This window comes from Watersipora subatra, chromosome 10, assembly GCF_963576615.1.
Source record: "Watersipora subatra chromosome 10, tzWatSuba1.1, whole genome shotgun sequence".
Taxonomy (NCBI): Eukaryota; Metazoa; Bryozoa; class Gymnolaemata; order Cheilostomatida; family Watersiporidae; genus Watersipora; species Watersipora subatra.
Genome location: NC_088717.1, coordinates 57,128,998 through 57,155,754, shown reverse-complemented (window position 1 = coordinate 57,155,754; position 26,757 = coordinate 57,128,998). Strand labels below are relative to the sequence as shown.

The following is a 26,757-nucleotide window of genomic DNA, read 5'->3' as shown; positions in this document are numbered from 1 at the left end:
CCCAGTCGGTCCGCTGAGTCTTTCACTTTTGTACCAAACTCTTTCATTTTATCAGTAAAGGCACTAGCATCGCATGAGCTTAGAATGACACATCCTATGATGAGTATTGCCAACTTCATCTAAAAATTTAAACAAAAACATGACAAGGTTTGACGTCTCTTGCAACTCGCGGAAATATACAATGAAAATTGAAAGCTTGTTTTACAAAATTGAAGACAAAAGATGATAAAGATCTTCACTCATCCATGTTTTTGGGCAAAAAATTGACCACTAAGCGCAACTGTGTAGCAAGTTTAAAAAGCCTTAGTTTTATGAGATCTATCAATTAGCAGAAAAGTAAGTTTTACCTTTTTATTTGAGTGAATTCAAACGCAGAAGTGAAAGGCTGAAGTCGTGTACGAATAATAATATTAATAGTCAGCATCTACCAAAACTCCTTGCATTGACTACAAAGCATATCGCTCCTCCTCCTGCGTCATATCATCTAGCGCAAACCCTGTGAGCTAACACATTGACATGGCACACTCTTATCAGCGAATCATACGATGTGGGGTGAACTGCTGTTAAAATTTGGAGCTAGATCACCGGAAGCTGGTCGCCAAGTTGTATAAGTGTTATACGATTATGAATAGCTAACAATTGAAAACTTGTAAAAGATTTTTAAAGCATACTTGGCAATAGTGTAACTTATTTTATACAAAGAAACTTACTGTTAAAGATATTTCAAATGTAGAAACTAACATGACTTTGTTCTGATGCAAGACAAAGTCCTTCTTAAAGTAAATCTGCCGCTTGAGAAATGCACTATGCAACTTTTCACTTTTAATCTTGCCAGTTATTTTTAGACGAGTTAATCTTTAAAACGCAAGTAGTTAATTGGTTCTTATCTGATGCCTCTTGTTCTAGCAGATGCAGTGCTTGTAGGGCTGACATATCGTTCCCTTAACCAGTCAGAGTAGTGGCTAATGACTGGTGTTGTTAATCTGTCAGAGACCTTAGATCATTGTCTTAGTTTTTTGTTGGTGATAATTCGGTTCGAGTGGAACGATTTTGTTAAACAAGAAATTTTTTCTAAGCCTATGGCAGATTTTGAAAAAAATGGTTGCGGGATCTGTTGGCTGAGTAATACTAGACAGACTCACTCTTGGCTTCACGCGTTATATGCTCATAGTGAACTAGAATGATCTGAATCGCATCTGTATCTAGAGGATCCCATAAGCCTATGAATATACCAGAGCATTCACATCTGCATGTATTTGCTGGCTAGTGAATTAACATTGAAAGATATACGCAGGCCTTTTCTTGATTGACTTAAAACTTTGGCTTAATAAAGCAATGAAACCTCCCTAGCAACAACATGGTAAAGCCTTCAATAAACATTTCTAGCAGTTAATTTAAGAAGTTCCACAAAAGTGTGAAAGTCTATATAGAAATTGGAAAGTTTTTATTGTGGGTTAGATAAGTATCGATGGGTTTTTTACTATCAAGTGTTCATAATACACCTTAACCAACACCTGCGTACATGCCATCTACTTTTTAGGTGACTTGGAGAATAAACTACACACTTTCTATCTATCAGTTTCACACAAAATTTCTCTGCTATGCTACAACAGTCTGCTACATGTGTCAGTCATACTGTGATTAAACTATATGTGTCAGTTATACCGTGATTAAACTATATATGTCAGTTATACTGTGATTAAACTATATGTGTCAGTTATACTGTGATTAAACTATATGTTCAGAAACGTGGGCTACTTACAGCACTGGCGTTAAGGTTCTGGAGAACTATCACATGAGGAAAATGAGAGAATTACTAATGATCAAATGGTCTGACAAACACACTAACAATAGTGTGTATCAACAAGCTAAGATGTCCAGCCTCGAAAGTATGATCGTTAAGAACAGACTTCGTTGGGCTGGACACTTGGTTAGAATGCCAAACTACAGACTACCAAAACAGATTCTGTATGCCGAACTAGAAAATGGGAAGAGGTCACAGGGGGGACAAAGAAAGCGCTATAAAGACTGTCTCAAAGATAGCTTGAAGCGTTGTCACATCAGATGTGAAACCTGGGAATGGAATGCCACGAGAAGAACTGGATGGAGAACTCTAACTCATAAAGGGGTGAAGATACTTGAAAATGAAAAAATGCGTCACAGAGAAGAGCTCAAGGCAGCACGAAAAGTGCGGCTTAGCTCATCTGATACTTTGATGAATGATGACTACCAATGTCCACATTGCAATCGTCAATGCAGAGCAATGATCGGACTACGAAGCCATCTTAAAACACACCAAACACATCAATAAAGCAAGCAGACATCTTACTCTAAAGAGAGGGATTGCAGAGAGAGAGAGAGAAACTATATGTGTCAGTTATACTGTGATTAAACTGTATGTGTCAGTTACACTGTGATTAAACTATATGTGTCAGTTTTGCATTGAGTTAACTATGCATAAGTAGAATTAACTAGGAATAACTTGCGGTAACTATATAGAAATGTATCCTATAGAGCGGTTGTGGAGCATTTTAGGAGATTTTAAGACATTTTAGGATTTCTTAATGATTGTCAAGAGCTGTAGCTTACTGTCGTTCAACTCATGTGACTCTTTGTGATTTTTACTATTGGCTCTTGATGGTTCAATTTTAGTGTTTTCTGATAGTTCTACACTTGCCACTTCTGGTGGTTTAGCTTTGGTTACTCTTGGTGGTTAACCTCTGGTGTCTGGTGACTTATTTTTCAGCTCTTTATAGCAAGTAGGTGTTCCTCCATTTATGAGAGAGCTCTTTTGCCGTTATTTTCAGAGGCGCCTAGACAACTTTAAAAAACCCAACAGCTTCTGCTTATAACAAATAAGCAGAGATCATGTTTACAAACTATTGAGATAGTAGGCATCAACAGTTTTAGCAATCTGTGTACTGTGAGCATCGAGATAAAATGGCAATATTAACAACTCAGTCATAGTGAAAATGCAATCTTTAAATCAACAAAAGATTGTTACCAAGAGAGTTTGTCTTCAGTGGTGCTGCGTGCAAGGACTCCTGTCAATTATTTGCTGACTAGTTTACTTGCTCCAGCTATGTAGCTGAGCCACTTACATAGCTTGAGGTTTCCCATAAATTGAGGGCTCTACATACATTGTAGCTTTAGAGCTCCCCATAGCTTTAGAGTTCTACATAGCTTGAGGACTCTACATAGCTTGAAGGCTCTACATACCTTGAGGGCTCTACATAGCTAGAGGGTTCTACAAAAAATAAAACGTTTCTATAACCTGACTACTATAAATATCTTTGAATGTTGCTACCTAAAATAGTGTATATTACTAGTTCTAAAAATTCACATCGCATGAGGCAGCAGATGGGTAGACATGGCCTGCATTCACATTGCATGAGCCAGCAGATGAGTAGACATTGCCTGCATTCACATCGCATGAGGCAGCAGATGGGTAGACATGGCCTGCATTTACATTGCATGAGGCAGCAGATGAGTAGACATTGCCTGCATTCACATCGCATGAGGCAGCAGATGGGTAGACATGACTTGCATTCACATCGTATGAGGAAGCAGATAGGTAGACATGGCCTGCATTCACATCGCATGAGGCAGCAGATAGGTAGACTTGGCCTGCATTCACATTGCATGAGGCAGCAGATGGGTAGGCATTGCCTGCACTCACATCGCATGAGGTAGCAGGTGGGTAGGCATGGCCCGCATTCCCATCACATGAGGCAGCAGATGGGTAGACATGGCCTGCATTCACATTGCATGTGGTAGCAGATGGGTAGACATAACCTGAGGACTTGATAAAAGCTGAGAAACCCTTTTAATCTTAACAAGCATAATTTCAGTATGTTATGCATGTAAACGAAGTACTCACTTATATGCAATTTGATTTTAACTTGTTAACTGGTTATTACTTCACCTAATGTGTACATGTAGGTTTCCTGAAATCTGAGTTTTCAAGGTTGAAAAGATGATGAAATAACCCACAAGGGTTGTTTTTTAGCATTAGCTGAGATGGTAAACCCAAAAGTGAAGGTTAAAATGATATCACCATCAGTGCATTAGTGACGATATCATCATCAGTGTATTAGTGACAATATCATCATCAGTGTATTAGTGACGATATCATCATCAGTGTATTAGTGACAAAAAATGTGAACAATTTTCAGATGAAGACAAGATATCAAATATAGAACTAACCAAAAGGTATCTAAGAATGTTTCCTTACATAAGTTGAACTTTAACCTCGAATTGAGTGTGAAGTTACAGCTGTTGCAGGTAGCTATCTCACTCCTTGGATCAACAAGTTATTTATATCTTTTATCATCTCTTTTCTCCTAAATGTATTTTAACATATGTCTTAATAGAAACAGTCAAAGAAATCATGGCCTACTTGCATGTTAGTTGAAAGTTACTTCATGGCATTAGTTTTTCCTAAAATTAGGCTTTCAAATGATACATATGGTAAGGAGAGACATGCGATTACACCAAAAAAGTAGTGATGGGCTTTTTGTGTGTATGAATCAGAAAACAGTCAAAGAAGTATAGCATTATCATTATGCTCTTTAAACTCAGACCACAGATTACCAATGACGAGAACCAACTTTTTACTACTGAGATAAAATCAAAAAGAGCAACCAATGAGACCAATATCTGTAACAAAAGATAAAATAAAATTAAGTTTTAGTTTAGTTTAATTGACCTAGCGAACATTGTAAGTAATATTTTGGGCATATTGAAAAGATTTGACTTTGTCAATATTAGACATCTGTGGAACGATTGTGTAATCTAAAACCAACTATAAAAGTAGACAAAGGCTAAATAAATAAAAAAACATACATTCTAGTAGAATGAGGCTGTGAAAGAAGAAGCTGGGGACAAATTTGAAGGTTTTAGACATTGGATAATGAAAGGAACAAATAATGAGAGAAAACAAAATATATTCTATTTAACCAAAACATACAAGAAAATAATGGAAGGTATACAACCGAAGAATCTTGAAGGATAAAAAATATCAACATACCATGAGAAGCTAAATATGATGGCACTACCTGTCTACATTGCTAGGCTGAAGATTAAAGGAGATATGAAATAAGCTATTGGCTAGAGAGTCTGGTAAAGAGCGAATTGGGAGTATGGCAACACGGGTACAGAGATACTGTTCCTATTGAAGATATGATGGACAAATACTGGTAATGTGACCAACCACTCTTTATGACAAATTGTTATATCTAAAAAAGCATTTAGTAGAGTTCTCAAGATTATTTTGTGACTAATGTTGGAATGTTAAACTGCCTCCTAACATCTTTGTAGAGCAATCCTAAGCGCATACAATTTAGTTTAGTGTATGTAGTTTTTACTGTATAAAAAATACTCTGATTTGTGATGAAAACTGGAGTGAAATAAGATAGCAAATTACTTCCTCCTCTGATTTTATGTAGGAGTTTGTGTTTTGCCATTAGAGAAACAGGAGATACTCAGGTGTAGACCAATTTTTTGGCATATGATGATGACACAGCCCAACCAGATACAAGCCATTACCTACAGAACCGTATTATGGTGAGACTTGATTGCTACACGAGATAAAAGCTCAAGGTTTACTTCTAAATAAGCAAATAGTTATGCTCTATAGATTTCAAACAATGACCATGGAAACAGTAGAGGTGAAACAAGGTAGCCATGTTTAGTTATCTCAGCAGCTTTCTGTCTGAGATTGATTCTAGACTGATTAAGATCAGCTCTGAGACTGATTGTGATCAGATTTGAGACTGATTGAGATCAAATCTGAAACTGATTGAAATCAGATCTGAGACTGATTTCAATCAGATCTGAGACAGATTGAAATCAGATCTGAGACTGATCTCAATCAGATCTGAGACTGATTGAGATCAGATCTGAGACTGATTGAGATCAGATCTGAGACTGATTGAGATCAGATCGGAGACTGATTGAGATCAGATCTAAAACTGATTGAGATCAGAACAGATCTGAAACTGTGACCAAGGACAAATGACCAAAAACTATGGCCAATTGTGCTTTATGGAAATAAAGTATGAAACGTTAAAAGGAACAGCATAAAGAAAATATTAGTAATATCATACAACATCTAATAATTGTTTTGAAAACACTATTGCGGGCCGCTTTAACAATCTTCGACCTAATACCCATGCTCTTAGCAAAAAAAGGTATTTTATATGCTCTACGTCAAACCATTCATTTGATTTAGTGGTTAACTGATGTTTTTTTTTCTTTTCTTTTCGTTTTATGATTCTTGTTTGGCATAATTTGAAAAATTTTATGTCTGAAATAAAATTGTTACCAATAAAGTAATATATATAACTAGAAATTCCCCTGTCATAAAGCCCACGACCAAAGTGATATTAGAAAAAAGAAAGGGTACTGATGGTTGAGAAATGCACTATTAGCAGTCAAATGGCACTGCAGTGCAATAGGATAACTGCAATGGTAGCTGTAATGTACTGGGTGTGGGTGTTGTTATACACAACAAACAGCAATAATGAAAGGAAAAGATTATATGTTTATATCTTTCTCCCTGCAATAAGAGAAATGCAATATTGGCCAATATTAGAAGTAAAATGCACTGATATTATTAGAATAACCAATATTATTAATAAAGTAATAATAGAAAACCAATGCACAATTTTGTTTACAATTCCAAACGTCATAGCTAACAATATCAAGAAGTTGGGATATTTATATAGATTTTTAGAAAATTTATTTAACAAAACTATTTAGAAAAAATAATAACAGTAACATATTGCCCATCATCGATGTTGTGAGTGTGACTATAAGACTTCAATAGTCCTCCAAACTTATAATTAAATATTGTAATAATCTCATAAGAATCATTAGAAAAAAATATCATCATCATTTCCTTTACTTTCACTGCTTTAGACATCAGTTAGAATACCAAAGTACTCAAAAGTTTCCAAAATGTCAGTTACTTTGAAATCGGCAAAAAAGAAACGATTTCTGTACTTCTACGTTAGTTACAGAAACCTTCGGCAATTCGACAATGCTATAGACTGGTGAAATGTGCACGTTATTTTTTGTGAAATGCGCCCGACTTAATGGTTCTATTCTCTGTTGCTCAGCGTTTCAATTGCCGGTCTCAGTTTTGATAAAAGTAAGGCTTAGCAAGTTTTAATAACGATTTTCGGTCAAATTAATCTGTCTATTTGTGTATAATCCGTTCAGATGGGTAAGTTTTAAGAGAATGTCGACACTTTTCATTGACTTGGTAATATATTTAAATAGGTTTATATGTGTTTTGTACTTTAACGACTCCATTGAAAAATGGTTAAATTTGTAGATGAGATTTCGATGCAAGGGTTTGCGACGTTGTTGATAAATAATTTTCGTAAGTTGCGTGCACATGCATTTATCATAAAAAACTCTCAAACTTCGCTCCGCTCGTTCGGTCGTGGGAATATGCATCAGTAGGAAAGATGACAGTAAGCCAGAAGCTCACAGGCTAACTAAGATGGATAAATTACCAGAGAAATCAAATGGTTTAAATATCGAAGAAAAAGACTATTGCTGTGACACAACTATAGCAGGAAAGATACAAGACCAAACAAACAGCCTAGGAAAAGTTAGGACCAGTATATTTATAAACTCCTGATAGAAAAGGAAGCAAGTCTAATTAAATCAAATAATCAAAGACTGTATGAAGACAGAGAGGAATGATTTGCAATGCTGATCTTTCCTGGCTGGCAGTTGGCTATCTTGAGTTTGATGAGAACGAGAGAAGATTTATTGAGGAGAACAGTCAGCAGGAATGAAAACTGGTTGTCTAGAAACTGCTGGTATGGTATTGCTATTTTCTAAAAAAGGTTCTTAAAGCTTTAAGGTTCCATTAAGCTAAGCTTGGTTAATGATAAAGGAAAGAGTATAAAATGTAAAGGTTTTATAGTAACTTGTCAGTAGACTATATATTAGCCTCTGAGAGTCAGCGTATCAAGCAAACTGTTTTGTAGAGAGGAGCCACTGTCCTCTTAACTACATATTATGATTCAGGTTTGTTATTTACAAACAACTTTAAGTTTTTCTTTAGTTCAGTTTGTTTAAAGATTGACTACAGAGTATAAAATGTATCAAGCAAACTAAGTCCATTTAACCATCCATACAAGTCTCATGTTTACCTTCCGGTAGAAGGAACTGACGTAAAGGGCTGATTAGGAGAGAAAGACCAGATGTTCTATTACCTAACTATCTTTCCCATTATAAGATGCAGCATTTTACTGTTGACTGCATGTACATATAGAAAAGAGTAAGAGGGAAAAGGGTATATAAACTGGAACCAAGAGAGGATTCTCTACTCCAGTAGTCGAATATTGCAAGGTAAGCATTATATAGCCTGTTCATCACCAAAGTATATAGTTATATTCTTTGTTGGATAAATGCATAAATATCATGTTTGTTAGCAATTAGCTACAATGGAGTGTACATGTAGATAATACTGTGAAGTGTTTGGACAATATCAGCATGTATCAACATACGATAACTTCCTGGGTGAGCGTATGCTTTCAGAATAAGTGAATCTGGATATGCTTGAAGTTTTCTATATAAACCACTCATGACATCTGCATGTTTTTGCAAATATATGAAAATGAAATAAAGTAAAACTGCTTTGTGTTTTTAGGTTGTCACCTGATTTAAAAAGATGAAGTTCGCTGCAGTAATATTGGCCGTAGCCATTGTCGGGGCTTTTGCCCAAGATACCACAACTCCCGTTGGCCCACCACCATTTGTGTGTACCAGCTCCAACTCCTTTGTATGCACTGTAAGTGTCGTATACCTTTATTGTATTCCTTTATGTTATGGCTGTAAGAGATACCTTTCTTGTATTCCTTTATGTTATAGCTGTTTGAGATACCTGGTTTTTTCCAAACTCTTGAAGTTTGTGCAACATTTCTCTAAAACCTTCAACCTCTGGCATAGAGTGATAGTTTTTATTGATGTAACTATGGATTGCTTGTTACGCTGTTGCTTTCTTATACAGTTCCAAAAACTGGGACACACCATCAGTTACCATGCCAAAAAACTCGGAGGGAAACTCGCAGGTGTCGGACAGAACGTTCTGGATGCCGCTTTGAGCCAAGGAGGAGATCTTCTCGCAAACGCTGGACAAGGTAGCGTATAAATACCAAAATGATTTTGCTCAAATTTTCAAAGCATTTTTTGTTGTTTACACCATAAATATATATCTATGAGCATAATTCTTTTAGCTGTGCTTGGAACTGTTTTGGAGCACTTGAACACTGAGGGTCTTCTTGGCAAAAGAGCACTACTTGATAATGTTAAGGAGCATTTCACCCAGGGCGTTGACAAGCTTAAACAGGTAAGTTTTCTATCTAAACAGGTGATTGTTATAGTAAGAAACCAAGAAGTACACAGCCGCAGCTCACATAGATCATGATGTCTCAGACATGTCTGTGTTGTAGCTCAAAGAGAAGCTTCAGGAGAACTTTAAGAAGGCTGTCGCCAAACTCACTGGTATGATCGCTGACCAAGGCTCTCTTAAGAAAATTGAAGATGATGCTGAAAACAAAGTTGATGGAATTATCGGTAAGTTGGACTACAAAGTTTTTTGCAGTATGACTTTTCAAGCTCTTAAAAAATCTCAAAGAATTTACTATTGAAACAAATTTAAAAAGGAAGAAATTGAAAGTCGGCTTCAAGTAAAGACTTCAAGTGAAGCAAAGAAAACATGGTCTTCACATAGATTATGATATTGTAGCGGAGTTCAACAAAGAAAACAAGAAGGGATTCCTCAGCATGGCCTCCACTATTGCCTCCAAAATTAGAGACATCTTCCAGGCTGGTATGTCCAAGTTGAGAGAGAGGTTTGGTAAGAAGGTTGATGAGAGAGCCATTCTCGGATTTGACTCTATTGGAGATGCATGGAACGCTGCCAAGCAGAAACTGGCTGACTTTGCTGGAAGCGTGTCTGATACCTTCCAACCACACATTGACAGCCTTAAGACTGTGAGTCTAACATATATTTTCCTCTGATCTCAAATCTTTGCTTGAGATATTATGATATATAGAAGTTGTCTAGTAGAACATAAATAGCCTGTGCACTTCCTACTTCCCTACTGTGTACACTGTAGGGAATTGCTGCACTTGGAGCTCAAGCTAAGGAGCACGCTGGCAAGCTGGTCGATGCTGCCAAGGGAAGCTTTGATGATCTCAAGAACAAGCTTACCACACATATTGAAAGCCTTAAGGGACAAGCTGCTCAGCTAGGAACCCATGCTACCAATGCTCTGAATGCCCTTAAGGAGGCTGTCACTAGCATTGCCAGTGAGTTTTAACACTTTTCTAAAACACTCACAGAACGGTCAAAATAAAACCATCCACCTTGTGAAGTCAACAATGAAGAAGTGTCATGTTCACTAGGCAAATCCTTTAAGGCTTCAGTATTGAATTCTCTTTAAACAGACTGTTTCATAGCTCTATTGACTCTGTGTTTCATATCCCTATAAACACTTTTCATAGCTCTATTGATTCTGTGTTTCATATCTCTATACACACTGTTTCATAGCTCTATTGATTCTGTGTTTCATATCCCTATAAACACTGTTTCATAGCTCTATTTAGTCCGTGTTTTATATCCCTACTAACACTGTTCAATAACTTTATTGATTCTGTGTTTCATATTCCTATAAACACTATTTCATAGCTCTATTGATTCTGTGCTTACATTGCTTTAGCGATTCTGTGTTCCATATATCTATGAACAGTTTCACAGCTCTATTCACTTTGTGTCACACTGTTAGTTTTACTACCTTATAAACTTCTTTCTTTCAGCTCAAGCTCTGGCCAACGCTAAGGGAACCCTTAATGATGTCGCGAAGACTGGAAGTGATGCTGCAGGTGTGATCACTGACCACCTTGTTGGCGTCCTCGGTGGAAACTAATAACTTCACTTTTACAAATATTTTACGACATACTTCATGAATGCGGAATCATGTGAAAACTGACTAAATATAACACAAGTTTTCTATAAATCAACCGGTTGATTATTGAATAAGAACTTAGCAGTGAGGAGCTCGAAGCCCTTTAAACCATAGCTCATTTGTTAACTATTTTACTTATTTAAAATAATACACACCTTCCTTATTTGGTTATGCAGATGAAGTAAACTCACTAGCCAGGTAGTTTGGTAACTAGAATTTTCAAGGAACTTTGACTATTCTATCGATAATTGTAAAAGACAAAGAGTGAAAATATCGTCTGGTAGGTCAGCAACCATAGCAATGGCAGCCAGCGCCATGAAATAAAGAAGCGATGAGAAAAATTCTCTAAACACGAGATAGAAAGTCAGTCATAGCAATGCCTAAATCCAGTTGATGACACTTGAATATGCATTAGATCTGGGATACAAGATAAACTGTCAGTAGTGTGTCTCCTCACTTCTCTCACTTCTTTCACCTTTTTTCCTCTTTTTCTTTCTTTCCTTTTTTCCTTCTGTCCTAATTTTTTCAAAAAGATACATGTATATGTGGCATGCACTGAGTTGGTTAAATTATGAGAGACATATCAGGCTGTTGAACATGGTATAAAGCTCATGAGCTCAACAGGCAACTAAGGCTGTGTGAGGGCAAACCTTTAAAGTACGCAGTTACTAAACTCATTCAGCCCCTGCTTGTCATTGCGCATGAAAACCTTTAAGTACCAGCATCAGCATATCATTTTGTTTTAAGAAAAGATTTACTGGCTGTTCCCGAGACCACAACTCCGCCAGCATTTTAAGTCTAGACTAGCGAATTTTTGGTTATTTCATGTTATTCTTACTAAACTCCAGTCAAGTGATTAATCACTTGAATCGATTTGGCAGAGAGAACGATTTCAGGTCAAGTGCTTCTTTTATCACCATTAATGGCATTTTCTGGGAATAGAACTTCAGCCTGCTATTCCAAAGTCAGGCACTCTAAACCATTAAGAAATGGCACTCCTATATTAGATAATTCAAAGCTGTTAGAATAGCCGTGTCTAGGACCATGACTCAGTCTACCACAAAACATACTGTAATAAGTACTTTTATCCTCATATAGTCCACCAGCAAACTTGACACCAAGACCGCTTGTATTCGAAAGACACAATAATAGGTATATCATAACGAATGACATAATGAATGACATAACCACTGGGTAATAAACACAGAGACAGCAATCCATGAGACAACAATATTTTTACACAAAAATGAGTAATAGTATTACATGTAGTACACAAGACTAAATAATATAGGGTTATAAAATAATACATGCACGCATAGGTTACTATGTATACATAGACTACACGTACTATGAACTTTGTAATGCTCAGTTTTTAGATCAAGTAATGTAATCTTCCGATTCTGATCTGCGGTTGTCTTAGTTCTGATTAGAGGTTTTTGAGAGAATGTGCCCAGGATACACAAGGGTAAACAAACAGCAACAACTACTTGGAAAATGTGACTTAAAGGCGCCCTGGTTATGCAAAAAGAAGACCTTGTACATGTACTAATTATAAGCCAGCAAAGTAGGAATGATCGAGCACAAAAACTACATTGACATTTTGCTGAGGTGTATCCAGTAAAAGAGGCCTATCTTAATCTGACATACTTGTAAGATAGTCAGTGACAGCATTTGGTACAGTACAGCAAAAATGGAATAAAAGATATGCATTTGTAAAACATTCATAGTGAATCTTTATTTCTCCATTTAGAACCATCTACTTATACGAGTTGTATAAGAATATATTTTGCATAAACGTGATGTACAAAGTAGAGCATGCAATAAGGTACAAAAATCCCCGTTGAAGGTGGTCGGCTAATGGGCTGATTCCTTCCTTTACTAAAATAGAGGGTTAAACTTTGAAAGTTTGGCCCACACTTTCCTCTTTCAGGCTGAAAGTATCATAGTACCGAGCCAGAAGGCTGGCTAGCAGCTCTAGCTGTTCAAGCTTTATTGTATTTTGTTTGTTTTATTTTATTATACATTAAATCATAACATAACAAGATGATAAAAAGGTAAGATGCAATAAAGCACATATGCGCAGTAGCATGGCTATTCGAGGCACAGAGCCCAGAGTTAACAGATGAGATTTTAATAAAGAAAACATGGTTGTCTAAGCAAAAGAAATCGGTAAAAATTTATTCCAGAAAGTCCAGCAAGTGCTGCTTCAAAGCAGCCCTAAAACCATCAACACTTTCAATTTTTCTTAGCCAAATTAGCAAGGAATTCTACGCTTATGACACACAATAGGCAACCTGTCTAGGGCCACTAGTAGAAGAGGAGGGTGGAAGAGGTAATAAAAATAAGGAATGACGAGTGTTGTAATGTGTTGACAAGTTAGTTTGAGATTTGAATTGTGTGAAGACTAAAAGACATATTCTTAGTTGGTATAGTTGATGTATAGGCAAAACACGAGATCTTTTAAACAAAGGAGTTGATGGAAAACAAGAGTTTTTATGATATATTACGCTAAGAAATCGCTTCTGGATGACCAAAACTTTGTTTAAGTAGCTCATTGGAGCATTTTCCATGCTTCCAAGTGATAAACTATTTTACTGTTAATTAGAGCATTATGTAAAAGCAAAAGAAGTATTTTTGATAAGATCAATGAGGCCTGGTAAATAAGTCCCAAGCTTTGTCGCAGTTGTTTTTTCAATAATTCTATGTGTCTTGACCAGTTTAGTGTACTATCTATTGTAACGCCTAAAAATTTTTTACTATCCGTCATTTGTATGTTTTGTCGATTCATGGAAAAGTTTTCGGTTAATCGAAATTTTTTTTGTAGATTTTGAATAACCATGAAATTAGTTTTGTCAACATTCAATGTTAGTTTGCTTTGGTCACACCAATTTTTTATTGCATTTAATTTTTTGTTTATTATAGTTAAATCTTTATTCAAGTTTTGAGTAGTATAAAATAAGTTAGTATCGTCAGCAAACAAAATAGTTTTAAATTTATCAGTACTCTTTACAAGATCATTTATATATAAAAAAAATAGTATTGGTCCAACGATGGATCCTTGGAGAATGCCACATTTAATTACTAAAGGTTTGGGATATTTTCTGAGATATTATACGACTTTGAAAATGATTCGATAGATAATTTTGGATTAATTCTAAACTCGAAAGTGAAAAATTTATTTGCTTAAACTTATTTATCAAAATAGAGTTATCTATTGTATAAAAAGCCTTTGAGAAGTCAATTAATATACCTAAAACAGATAGATTATTGTTTAAAGCTGAAAGTGTACTGTGTGTAAACTCTATCAATGCTTCACAAGTTCTTTTCCCGTTATGAAATCCAAATTGAGATTTGCAATAACGTTTTCTTTAATAGTGTAGTTATAGATTTGCTGGTTGATAAGATGCTTAAAAATTAAAAAAAAACTGGTAGAATAGAAATAGGTCTACAATTATTAGATAAAAGCCTATTCCCTTTGTTTTTAAATATGGGTAAAACTTTAGCGCATTTCATTTCTTGTGGGAAAACACATTGCTTTATGCTTACATTGTGAACATGCTTTCACTAATTTTGCCATAATTCATTCTATGCCTTCTGTCTTTATTCATTTAAATTTGTAATAACTCTTTGAGCTCATGAACTTCTACAAAATTGAAATCTGGGAATGTATTTATCTTTGAAGCTTGAAGTTTTATATTTGTATTAAAAAAGGCTTGCGCAAGTCTAGGTGCTATTTCTGTAAAATAAGCGGTAAAATCTGTAGCTATTTGTTTGTCATCGGTTAATTCTTTGGAGTTAGAGTCTACAAGCTCAGTAATTTGTTGAGCTTTACTTTGGTTTTGCCCACAAGCATTATTTATTAAATTCCAAAGCTTTCTCGGGTTATTAATTTTTAATATTTCATTACAATAATTATCAGAATTTGCTTTTTTGATATGATATGAAACTTTATGTCTTGCTTTTATGCAGCTCATTTTTAAACTAGGACTGAATGGGTAAGCTTTGTATTTGCCGAATAATCTGTCTTTTTTACGAATCCCCAAAAAAGCTTTTTGGTCATAAAAAAGCTTTGAAAGCTGTAAGGCTTACAACAAGTTGTTTCCTTTATAGCAGTTTTTTAGTTCTTTTGGGCTGTCCGGAACAAGTCCTAAAGGTGAGTTGACACCCCAAATTTTTGTACTTCTGTGTCTAAGGCTTATTAGTTTCAGCAAGAGAAGGGCAGCTCTCCATCTCCCTGTTGGTCCTCCACTCTAGTGTAGGTTCGCACTGTAGAACTGGCTAAAAGTATCAGAGGCTTCTTGCTAAAGTTTAGGCACTGCCTGACTACGCTTCCCTTTAGTCCAGCCCGGTTTCAGCTAGTAGCCAATGAAGTCTTTAAGGGCAACTCTCTACCCTTACAGCCCTACCAGGCAGTATTTCTTGCGTATTATAATCTGACAAAGAGCTGCTATCTTGGTCCTGGCCATCACCACCAGATCTCTCACCACTTGCATCTTGATCAACAGTAAGTGACCGTGTATGTCAGTGCACCTCAGATGTCGTCTGTCCATGGAAACTGTGAGCTCTAAAAATCCATTGAGAACTAGTGAGTCACCATGAGAAAACACCAAAGATGGCTTTCTTGCTGATGTGGCTCACCACAAAACTTTCACAGCATTCACATCCCGTAACCGAACTGGCAGCCAGATCATTCCGTAGAACTGTAGCCAATAGACTGCGGCTGTCATTTCCCTCAATGTAACTCTGCACAGCTTTGAAGAGCCACTCAAACACCTGCTAGTTTAGCAGGTTCATAGTGGTGCCAGTGTTGACCAGGAGTTGGATAGATTGACCGCTTAGTTTTTTTGGAAGGAAATAGCTAGTCGAATGGAGTCAATTCAACGCCTATGACTTGATCGACTCTCCATCATCTCTGCACCTGGAGGCAATGAGGTTTGGTTCAGAGAGTCTTGAGCCTGCCACTTTTAAGGCAGGTGGTTAAGTTGCCTGATCAGTCATAAGCTGCGTGTGGCTAGAGCCAGTCTTGCCACTTTTTAGGCAGGTGCCATGTATGCCGCTGATCCAGCTTCTCATGTTTTCCATCGGCTTAGTCTACTGCTGGCCACTGGCCTAAAATAGATCTAGGGATGCCAGGCAAGCCCACTTCCCTACCAGCCAAGGTTGTGTTCAGATGACTCCACTCAAGTTTTTCCAGAGCTTTGTAGTAGTGGTGGGTAGCCACAGTAAGCTCCTTCCCTCCTTCTTCATTCCTCACCTTTGAGGTTTTTTTGGGCATAAGCCCAGCTTGGCATTATTGGTCTCGTCAGCCAACTAGTATGTCTGTTGCCAATACAATGAGACAATGAGCTTGTAGAAGCCTTTGTGCAACCTGTAGCAAGCACCGCTGTTGCAGCTCTTAGTCGTTTTTTGTAAATTGAGCACTTCCTGCAGTTGCTGAACCTGCTTCGCTTGCTGTTTTACCAACAGATTGGTCATTCACCACTGTCACCAGTTGGTTCCTCTTATTTGGTCTACTGATGGATGTCTGCTGGCGTTCTTCAGCCTGAATTTTAAAAAGCTCTGTACCAACTCGTGCTGCATCAGTCAACCTAAAGGCAAGTGCCACTAGCAAATTTCATTGCAGACAGAGACTGATCAGAATGCTGCAGGACATCTTTGTTGCCATGCTGGCCCAGTGGAGTCTGGCAGATTGCAGTAGCCAATTTGGACTAGCTGTTTTACCTTGATGGCGGGCATGTTGGAGAGGGAGGGAGGGGTCGGTCTGCGCACTTCTCTACAGGGTACTCAGTTCTGCCGATCTTGCCTAAGAGACAGATTGAACCAAGCTCTGAGCAAGTCAAATAAAGCTTCAACTTGGATGACCTGGCCACATTTTTTGGCGTTTTCTTTCAACACCTGCTTCAGGTGCCGCAGCACAGTGACCTCCGTCCACTGGTTAGCTCTAAGTACCTTTCGGAAGTAATAAAAACTAATCCATGTTTTTGGTACCTGTGTAATGAGTCTATTTAAACTAATGTGCTGGGACTAAGGTATTTTGTCAAAATCCCTAGTTAGGCAAAACTTTTAGAGGCAAACTGCCACTTTTGAGGCAGCTCAGCTGTCACCAAACTGCAAAGGATCTGGTTTCGTGTCACTCGGTTCCTTGTTGCAGGAAGTTCATCTAGGAGTTCACTGGCTTATGTAGAGCTGAGATACCGAAGGTTCCACTGCTACTACTAATGCAAAGTATCTGCTGTGAACCTTTACCTCTCTACTTAGAATCAGCCACTTGAGTATTATAAGAATATATTTCTTATAAACATGATGTATAAAATAAAGCACGCAATAAGGTAAAACAATCCACATTGGAGGCTTTCTTTGCTTTGCTGTTCTTGAGCTTGGCTTCTACCTTACATACTGTAGGCTCTGCTTACTTTTCCTTAAAATTCAAGTGGTTTTCTCATGGCCAAGCGGCATCTGACCAATCACTCTGTCAGCTGGGCTGTATAGCTTTTCTCTGGTCTTAATCCAGGCACAATCTCTCGGCCAAGACATTTCTCTTTCCTTCCTTCATTTTAATATCTGCCAAGAAAATATAGAGCGAGCTGGTGCCTTGGGTGTTTGGCTGAGATAGTGTTCAGCGGGCTTCCGCTAAACATTCACCACTGTCAGAGCTTTGTAAATATTGGCCAACATTAAACCAAGCCAATTGCTCAATATGTGTAAGTATGCTAAAAGAAAAGGAATGTGAGACATGTAAACAAAGATGTTCTCACTTGAAAATTTCTCAAGAGATTTTTTGAACTGACCTGATGTTAGTACTTAGTACTTGCTGAGTACGCAAGTGTTTGGCAAGCTTTCTCAAAGCACAGGGAACTTGCTCCAGAAGAATGACAGTTGGTCCGGAAAAAGGACAAAAAATGGCATTTTTGTGTAGACTACCGATGGCTGAAAGCAATCACTCAAAAGGACGCCTACTCCCTTCCTTGGATCGACGACAGCCTTGATGCCTTTCTGTTAGCAGATTTTCCAGTATGCTGAACTTGGTCATTGGCTACTGGCAAATGCTGTTAGATGGTGACACTCAGGAAAACTCAGCATTCGCTACCCGCTCCGACATGTCGAAGTTGAAGATTTTCCCATTCAGACTCGCCTCTGCACCAGCTTCCTCCTAGAGGTTGGAGCAGCGCATGTTGCACGACTTGCACTGGAAGCTATGCAATCTCTATCTGAATGAAATAATCATCATCGCGCCTGACTTTGACACTCACCTGCACCAATTGAAGAAGGTGTTCTAGCGACTGAAGAAAGCCGAACTAAAGTTGAAACTAAATCTGTGCAAGTTGTTTCAGTTGCAGGTGGGCTATTTAGGTTATATGGTTAGAACTGATTGGTTGGCTACTGAACCTGAGAAAACAAAGGTGGTCTGTGAATGGCCGACTATCTAGGGGTTCAGGAAGTTGCAAGGCTTTCTGGTCATAGTTGGGTACTGCCGTCAGTGCATTCTGAGCTGCACTACCACAGCATGACCTTTGCACTGGTTAACAGAGAAACGAGAAAAATGGATGTGGAGCAAACAAAAGCAGACAGCCTTTGAAGAGCTGAAAAGGCAATTTTTCTTGGCACCGATTTTGGGCTATCCCATTTCGAGTTAGCCATACATTCTGAACACAAATGCAAGCAGATGTAGATTGGGCTCAGTATTATCGCAAGTGCAAGATGGCACCGAGAAGGTCATTGCATACTTCAGTAAGATCTTGGCACCAGCGAAAAACTACCATGTCATCCAAAGAGAGCTGTTGGCTGTGGTCAAGACCGTGAAACACTTTCCACCTTACCTTAACGGACAACATTTCCTAGTCTGCACCGACCATGCCTTACTCCGCTGGCTGTGCAAAAAAAAGAGCACTCAAACCAGGTGGTCTGGTGGCTAGAAATTCTAGCTCTTACACCTAACACCCTAGCACCCTGCACCAAACTCCTCTGTTGATACGGGGTCAGGAAGAATGGGGCACGTTGCTCCCCAAATAATGGGGGCATATAGAGGTACCCCCACTCGCACAAAAGAGACACAATTAATCTATTAAGGCTCGACTAAGAATTACACTTGTCAGACTAATTAGAGTTCTGAACACCACCCATGGAAAATCAGCCAACACAGGAGTATAAGGTAGAGACACTCAAGCAATTAGAAGAGGTGCACACAACCCTCCAAGAGAAGCAGAGTGCCATTTGGTAAGAGGACAAGGAAAAGCCTCTATTCCATCCTCTAAGAAACTGGGTTTTGCTAGAAAACAAGCAAAAAAGGGGAGAAAATCCTAAGCTACAGGCAAAGTTCGAGGAGCCGTACCAGGTCATAAAAACCAGGCCTAACCAGACAAATCTGATAGAGTGACGAGAAAAATCTTCTTTCTAGAGTGAGAGCTGGCTAAAACCTTACCATGCTTATCAGGAGGAGCTACGACGAGCGCTAACTACCATGGAGCCTTGCAGAAGCCCTATTATGCAAAAGCAAGAGCCAAGAGAAGGAAAATAGAAGCCAAGCTGGATGCCAAACTAGAGTTTACCAAGTTGGAAGCGAAGGCTACAGGCAACCAGGAGTTCAGCAAAGAGCTAGAACCTTGGCTGAAAAAGCTTCAGAAAAAATTAAAACAAGACCAGGTCGATATTCCAAAACAGTCAGCCATACCCTGGAGTCTAGAGCCAGCAGCACCAGGAACTGTTTGGCATAACCCTCGGCCAGCTCGTCCCACTCGGCAAACGGACCGATATGGAAAGTTAGCTTGGCTATCTGCCGTAACAGCCAATCTTAAGTAGACCTCAAGTAGGGATACAGAGGCCAAAAAAGGTGCCAATCTGAGTAATCGAGCAAGTACTCTACAGAAAAGCTACCAATATTTATCAACCAAACACTGTACAGCATTCATCCGAGCGTGTCCACATGGCTAAAAAAGATAAGACTGTTGAACCTCTTAAAGAAATGTTCAGCCAATTAGAACCATTGGAGCAGGGGAGGAATGTTTGACAGGCTTCCTAAACTTAGATGAGTAGTCTGTGTCTGTGTGTAAGAGCATGAACAGTCGGACGAGGCAATGGGACCCTCCAACATTAAGGAATAACAGCGTTTTGGCCAGGCTGTTTCCATGAGTGACTCTTTTTGAACAGAGAAACTCATATTGAGTCACACCTAGTTGGCGCTCTGCTTTCCAGCGATCAGCCGAAGGCAGCAACAATTGTGACATTTAAAGAGGTGTTTAAATTGTGATGTTTAAAGAAGTGTTTAACAGCTAGCCAAGTGAAAAAAACCTTTGGAGATTCATGGAAGACTCGACTAAGTACAAAAGGTTGAATGAGCTAAGTTTGCTGAGACGGCTCGGACTTTTGCCTGACCAAGAAAAATTGATCACGGTAAAAATGCTCAGAAAAAAAAGATGTGTTCAGACTTGCCCAAAATGATGTATACAGTGAGACAGTCTGTCTTTATCTCTTGCATTCACATCGGCTCTTGCAATAAAAGTCTAGTCCTATGCGGCTCTATTGACATATATTTTATTTTGTATATGCTCAAGATCGCCAGAATAAAATTTTTAATCAAGTTGCAGATACATTATTATGAATGTCTCAAACATCTCAAATAAGAATAATTAAAAATTTGTTGTATTAGTTTCCTCCAAATGCTGTGTATACCTCTCAGTATGGACTACGATTCTGCCAGTCTACGGTAATTAGGTCGTTGAGTGAACTTATTTCATGGCGGCCTTTCTATCAGTGTAGTTCTCAGTTGCTACCCAAACCGGAAACTAGTTACTAGATAAAATAAGCAAGCTGCATCTTTGAAAAGAGTATGTTCGAATATATGTATAGTCAACGCTATCTAGTCATTATTAGTATCAAATATTTGTAGAAAGTATTTATTATTTGTAGAAAATAATTCACTGGTCAAACTTGATTAGTTGATTCAAGTACAAAACAAATCGTTCTTAGAGTTGACTAAAGTCGTGAACGCAAAAACATCGTTAATTTCCTTGAAGTCAATTAAACTACCAATTCTGGCAAAGGCTTAATAAATTCTTGCACCTGGTTGACAGTTTGTGGCGTGTACTCACTTGTTATCACTTAGTACATGTAGCATTGGATATAACAGTTTTTGAGTAGCTTTTAGTATTTTGGCTGTTGGAATTGAGTCGAGCTATGCAAAAGTATCTGTCAGTACAGCTCCAATTACACCTCATAAATCCATCTATTGGACAAGTTTTCAGCACAGACGGCAACGGGGCTTCGATGGCAAATCACATTTTGCATTATCTTCAACATTATTATTTTATTATATAATTTTTACTAAAAAACTTTCATCTCAGCAAAACTTTTTTACTAAAAACATACATCCAAGTCGTGGCCACTCGCATAGTTTCAGCTCATGTAATAGGACAAATTACTCTACTGCAGTAAACTCAAACACAATATATCATGGTTTGTGCAGCGGACATTCATGTCTCTCTTACCCGTGTATGACGGTTTTTACACTGACACAACTGTCCCACTGGTGGCGCCACATAAAAATCTTGTAATCAATAAAACAAAGGTAATAAATATATGTCATTCATAGATATTTCGTTCCAACGTGTACCTACTAAAAGCTTTTAATTTGGAAGTTACATAAATTGAGAGTGTAAAATTATAAAATGAACAAATGTTTAACAACAAAATAAGTACACCAAGCCAACAATTCAAAGCTTTGTTTCTGGGAGTTAAAAATGAGTGAGCATTGTTGATCAATCGATTTTCCTCACTTTTTACAAAAGAGAAGTAAACTTAAATTCTAATCATAAATCTAATTTACTAACTAAAACTGCCAAAAAAGTTTAAAGCAAATATTATAGCTAGGTGACACCGCATTAAAGTTATGAGACGGATGATTCATGATAGCAAAAAGTTATAAGTTCTTTTATTAGTAGACGTATTCGCATTCGTAAATGTATCACCTTTAGTTTATTATTTACATGTATATAGAAGACTAAAAGATACATTGTAAAAATAGATTTGTCTCCATTCTCCTATCTTCTTCTTCAGCATGACGCTGCTGATGCCTGTCAGCTTTAATCAGCTGTTTGTTACAATCTTTTACCAGCTTATGCTTGGAAAACTCTAAGTCTTTCTTTTTCTGCTCATAAACTGTTTTACTTAGCGAGAACTTTTAAAAAGAATCATGGTTATAAGTATGTTTGGACAAAGAACCAAAATGTGTATCTTCGAACGGATTAGAATTCAACAGCAATTCTAATCAAATCTGAAAAAGACATTAAAGATCTGAGTATTGATTAGGAAGTAATAAATAACACACTGTATCCAAGTTTTTGATATGCCTGACTTTATTTTCATAGATTCAGAATGTGACATAGACTGTCAAAGTTATGACTCAATTAGATTGAGTTCTTTTACCACTAATGGGTTTAGTGTTCTGCATGTAAATATTCGTCGTCTAAAAAAGAATGTTGATCGACTTTTAGAGTTGCTTGTGTCATTCAAATTTTCTTTTGACATTATCTGCCATCATATGCCATCATATGCCATTATCATAAGTGAAATCTTTTTGTATTGTAACCAACACACATTCTTTCCGTTTTCTTATTACATGTTTATAGGTGACAGCTGTCCATCTCGTTGCGGAGGCACAGGGGTCTACGTGTGCAGTGGCTAAGCTGTTTTAGATTCTTCAACTGTGTCACTATACGGAGCAGAGTCTATCTCACTGAGGCTGGCTGGGGCTGATGGATGTATATATCTCTATATCGAGCTCCATCTGCTGACACCAATAGGCTCTTAATTGGTTTAGACAGGTATATGGCATCTTTTAATCTGAGAGGGGTGGATCCTGTGATGGTTAGTGATTTTAATAATAATGCTATGTCCACTAACTCAGCTGATTATCTTGATTTAATTCACCAGTATAATTTTCAAAATATTATCGATATTCCTACTCTAACTTCCTATTCGGCTAGTTGTATAGATCATATATTAATTAATTTTCATTATTTAAATATTGTTTGTGGCACAGTGGAAAAATACACATCTGCCCACCAACCTATATTTGCCTGTTTTAATAAAACTTTGATGAATGAGTCTGAAAATATTCTTAAACGGAGTTATAAAAACTTTAATCCTGACAAATTAAACGATCTTTTGAATGGGGTTGACTGGGACCCTCTGGTTCACCAGATAGAAAGTGTACGCTTGAGTTATAACAACCTTTTGAACATAACTAAAGAAATTTTTGATCAAAATGCTCCTATAAAGGAAACAAGTTGTTGTAAGCCCAAAAGCTTTAAAAACTTGTAGATGACCAAAAAGCTTATTTTGGGGATCCGCAAAAAAGACAGATTATTTGGCAAGTACAGAGCTCACCCTTTTACTCCTAATTCAAAAACGAACTACATAAAAGCTAGAAATAAAGTTGCGTCTCTTATCAAAAAAGTTAAAGCTGATTATTGTTGTAATGAAATATCAAAAGTTAATGATCAAAGAAAGCTTTGGAATTTCATAAATAATGCTTGTGGACAAAACCAGGGTAAAGCTCAACAAATTACTAAGTTTTTAGACTCTAACTTCAAGAAGGAATTAACTGATGACAAACAAATAGTTACAGAATTTAACACTTATTTTACAGAAATAAAACCCAGGCTTGTGCAAGCTTTTTCTAATACAAATATAAAACTTCAAGCTTCAAGGATAAATACATTCCCAGATTTTAATTTTGTAGAAGTTCATGAATTTACTGTTCAGAAAGTTATTGCAAATCTAAATGAACACAAAGCAGAACACATACGAGTAGCTGGAATTCTCATAAAATTAGTGACAGCATGTTCATTTGAGTTATCAAAACCTTTGGCATACATATTCAACATGAGCATAAAGCAATGTGTTTTCCCACAAAGAATGAAATGCGCTAGTTTTACCCATATTTAAAAACAAAGGCAGTAAGCTTTTATTTAATAGCTATAGACCTAGTTCTATTCTGCCGGTTTTCTCAAAATTCTTTGAGCATCTTATTAACCAACAAATCCATAACTACACTATTAAAGAGAACATTATTGCATAATCTCAATTTGGATTTCAAAAAGAGAAAGGAACTTGTGTAGCATTGATAGAACTTACAAACAATACACTTGCAGCTTTAAACAATAGTCTATCTGTTTTAGGTATTTTCATTGACATCTCAAAGGCTTTTTATACAATAGATTACTCCATTTTGATAAATAAGTTTAAACAAATAATTTTTTTTCATTCAAGTTTAAAATTAATCCAAAATTATCTATCGAATCATCTACAAAGTGTTATAATATCTCAAAAAATATCCCAAATCTTTAGTAATTAAATGTGGAGTATCCTAAGGATCTACCCTTGGCCCAACACTATTTTTGTTATATATAAAGGATTTTGTAAAGAGTACTGATAAACTCAGAACTATTTTGTGTGCTGAGGATACCGACTTATTTTATACCGCTGAAACTTGAATAAGGAAATAATTATAGTTAACAAAAAATTAAATGTGATAAAAATTGGTGTGACCAAAGCAAACTAACATTGAATGTTGACAAGACTAATCTCATAGTTATTCAAAATCCACACAAAAAAATTTTAATTAACAAAAAGCATTGAGTAGACAAAACATACTAATGACGGATAGCATACAATTTTTAGGAGTTACTATAGATAGTACACTAAACTGGTCAAGACACATAGAACTATTGAGGAAACAACTGCGACAAAGCTTGTGACTTATTTACCAGGCCTCGTTGATCTTACCAGAAATGCCTTTTTTGCCTTTATATAATACTAAAGATTAACAGGAAAATAGTTTATTGCTTGGAAGCATGGGAAAACGCTTCAACCAGTTACCTAAACAAAATTTTAGTCATCCAGAAGCGATTGCTGGGAATAATATATCATAAAAACTCTTATTTTCCGTCAACTCCCTTGTTTAAAAGATCTCGTGTTTTGTCTATGCAGCAACTTTACCAACTAAGAATATGTCTTTTAGCCTTCACACAATTTAACTATCAAACTAATTTGTCGACACATTACAACACTCGTCATTCCTTATTTTCATAACCTCTTCCACCCTCTTCCTCTACTGGTGGCCATAAATGGGTTGCCTATTGTGTGTCATCAGCATGGAACTCCTTGCCAATTTGGCCAAGGAAAATTGGTAGACATGATGGTTTTAGAGCTGCTTTAAAGCAGTACTTGGTGGACTCTCTGAGATAAATTTGCTCCGATTTCTATTGCTTAGACAACCTTGTTTTTTTACATTAACAATCAATCTCATCTGCTAACTCGGGCTCTGTGCCTCGAAATGCCATACTACTGCGCATATGGGCCCACATTGTACCTTAGTTTACTAGAATCTTATTATGTCATGATTTAATGTAAAATAAAACAAACAAACATTCGCTCGAATCTGAAGCCATATTTCTTTAATCAGTAAAATCTCTAACGACGAGGATCTTCAAAATCTCAGACAATGCGTTTTACAAGCGATAGCATTTATTATGACCTACATGTATATAAACCTTTCGTGCTGATGATTTGCTAAAGAAGAGATTATATATTTATCGCTCACGGATTCTGCATATACACTCACTATACACGTCACAAATAAAACACTCGCTTGAATCTGACCACTTCAAAAAAAGTTTTTTTCAAACGTTTATATCTCTGGACAGGGCTAATCTACAAAGACAAAAATGACATCAAATTGTAGCTGATGTTTCAGCCTCATACTGGTTTTAATTTTACTTGATTGACTTCTTTGACGCATTCACATCTTTAAATAGACTGTTAATTATCACAGTATACAGTTATATTCCGAAATGGTTGATAACTTCATAAATATCATGTTTGTTAGCAATTAGCTAACTATTAAATGAATTAAAAACTAATTTTAAAAAGATGAAGTTTGCTGTAGTAATACTGACCGCAGCCATTGTCGGAGCTTTTGCCCAAGATGTCACAACTCCCCAGGCCCACCAGAATTGGTGTTTGAGTAAGTGTCATTTAGCTCTAATGTATTTCTTTATGTTATGGCTGTAAGCGATGCCTGTTTTTTCCAACTTGTGGAAATTGGGAAACATTTTTCTGTGACACAGTTTTATGAACACATCAGTTACCATCTCAAAAAACTCAAACAAAATCTGGCTGATGTTAGACAGAATGTTCTGGACAGTGTTTTGTGCCAAAGATGCAGCCTGTTTACAAAAGCTGGAAATGGTGGGGTGACAAATCTAAACTGTTCTTGAATAGCAGTTCAAATCTGTACTTGTTGATTGGAGCTGATAGATTTGAGCATAACTTTTGTAGCTGTACTTAAAACTGTTCTGGAGCACTTGAACACTGAGCATTTTACCCAAGGCGTTGACAAGCTTAAACAGGCGAGTTTTCTATCTAAACAAGTGATTGTTATTGTTGTTGTATTATTAAGAGTTGTCTACCCCCGTGCTTATATTGTTGTTAACCACACCCACTGCTCTGGAAGATTCTAATGACTCATGTTCTATTGCGTGTGACTTATGTAAGACACTTATTAAATGTCGAGCATTCAGACAAGCTGTGTTCTTTATTTAATAGTAATAATCTAACATGGTGGCAGTAGTAAATGTGTGGATAGCAAGATTATATTTGAAACTTTCAGTATAACAGTGACATATTAATCATTATGGAAGGAATTTTGTCTCCTCAGCAGCTGGATTTAAGGTGTGAGGATTTGTCTGGTGAATGGTGTCGTTGGCAG

At 37.0% G+C, this 26,757-nt stretch overlaps 1 protein-coding gene across 1 annotated transcript; it reads left to right on the top strand.

Moving 5' to 3' along the window:
• Positions 1-8,357: 8,357 nt before the first annotated feature.
• Positions 8,358-10,995, top strand: LOC137406236 (apolipoprotein A-I-like). The gene is given in 7 exon segments (XM_068092773.1): positions 8,358-8,370; positions 8,672-8,812; positions 9,032-9,370; positions 9,474-9,597; positions 9,770-10,017; positions 10,143-10,335; positions 10,843-10,995. Coding segments are annotated over 6 exon segments (1,134 nt in total). The 5' UTR covers positions 8,358-8,370; positions 8,672-8,692; the 3' UTR covers positions 10,953-10,995.
• The last annotated feature ends 15,762 nt before the right edge of the window (positions 10,996-26,757 follow it).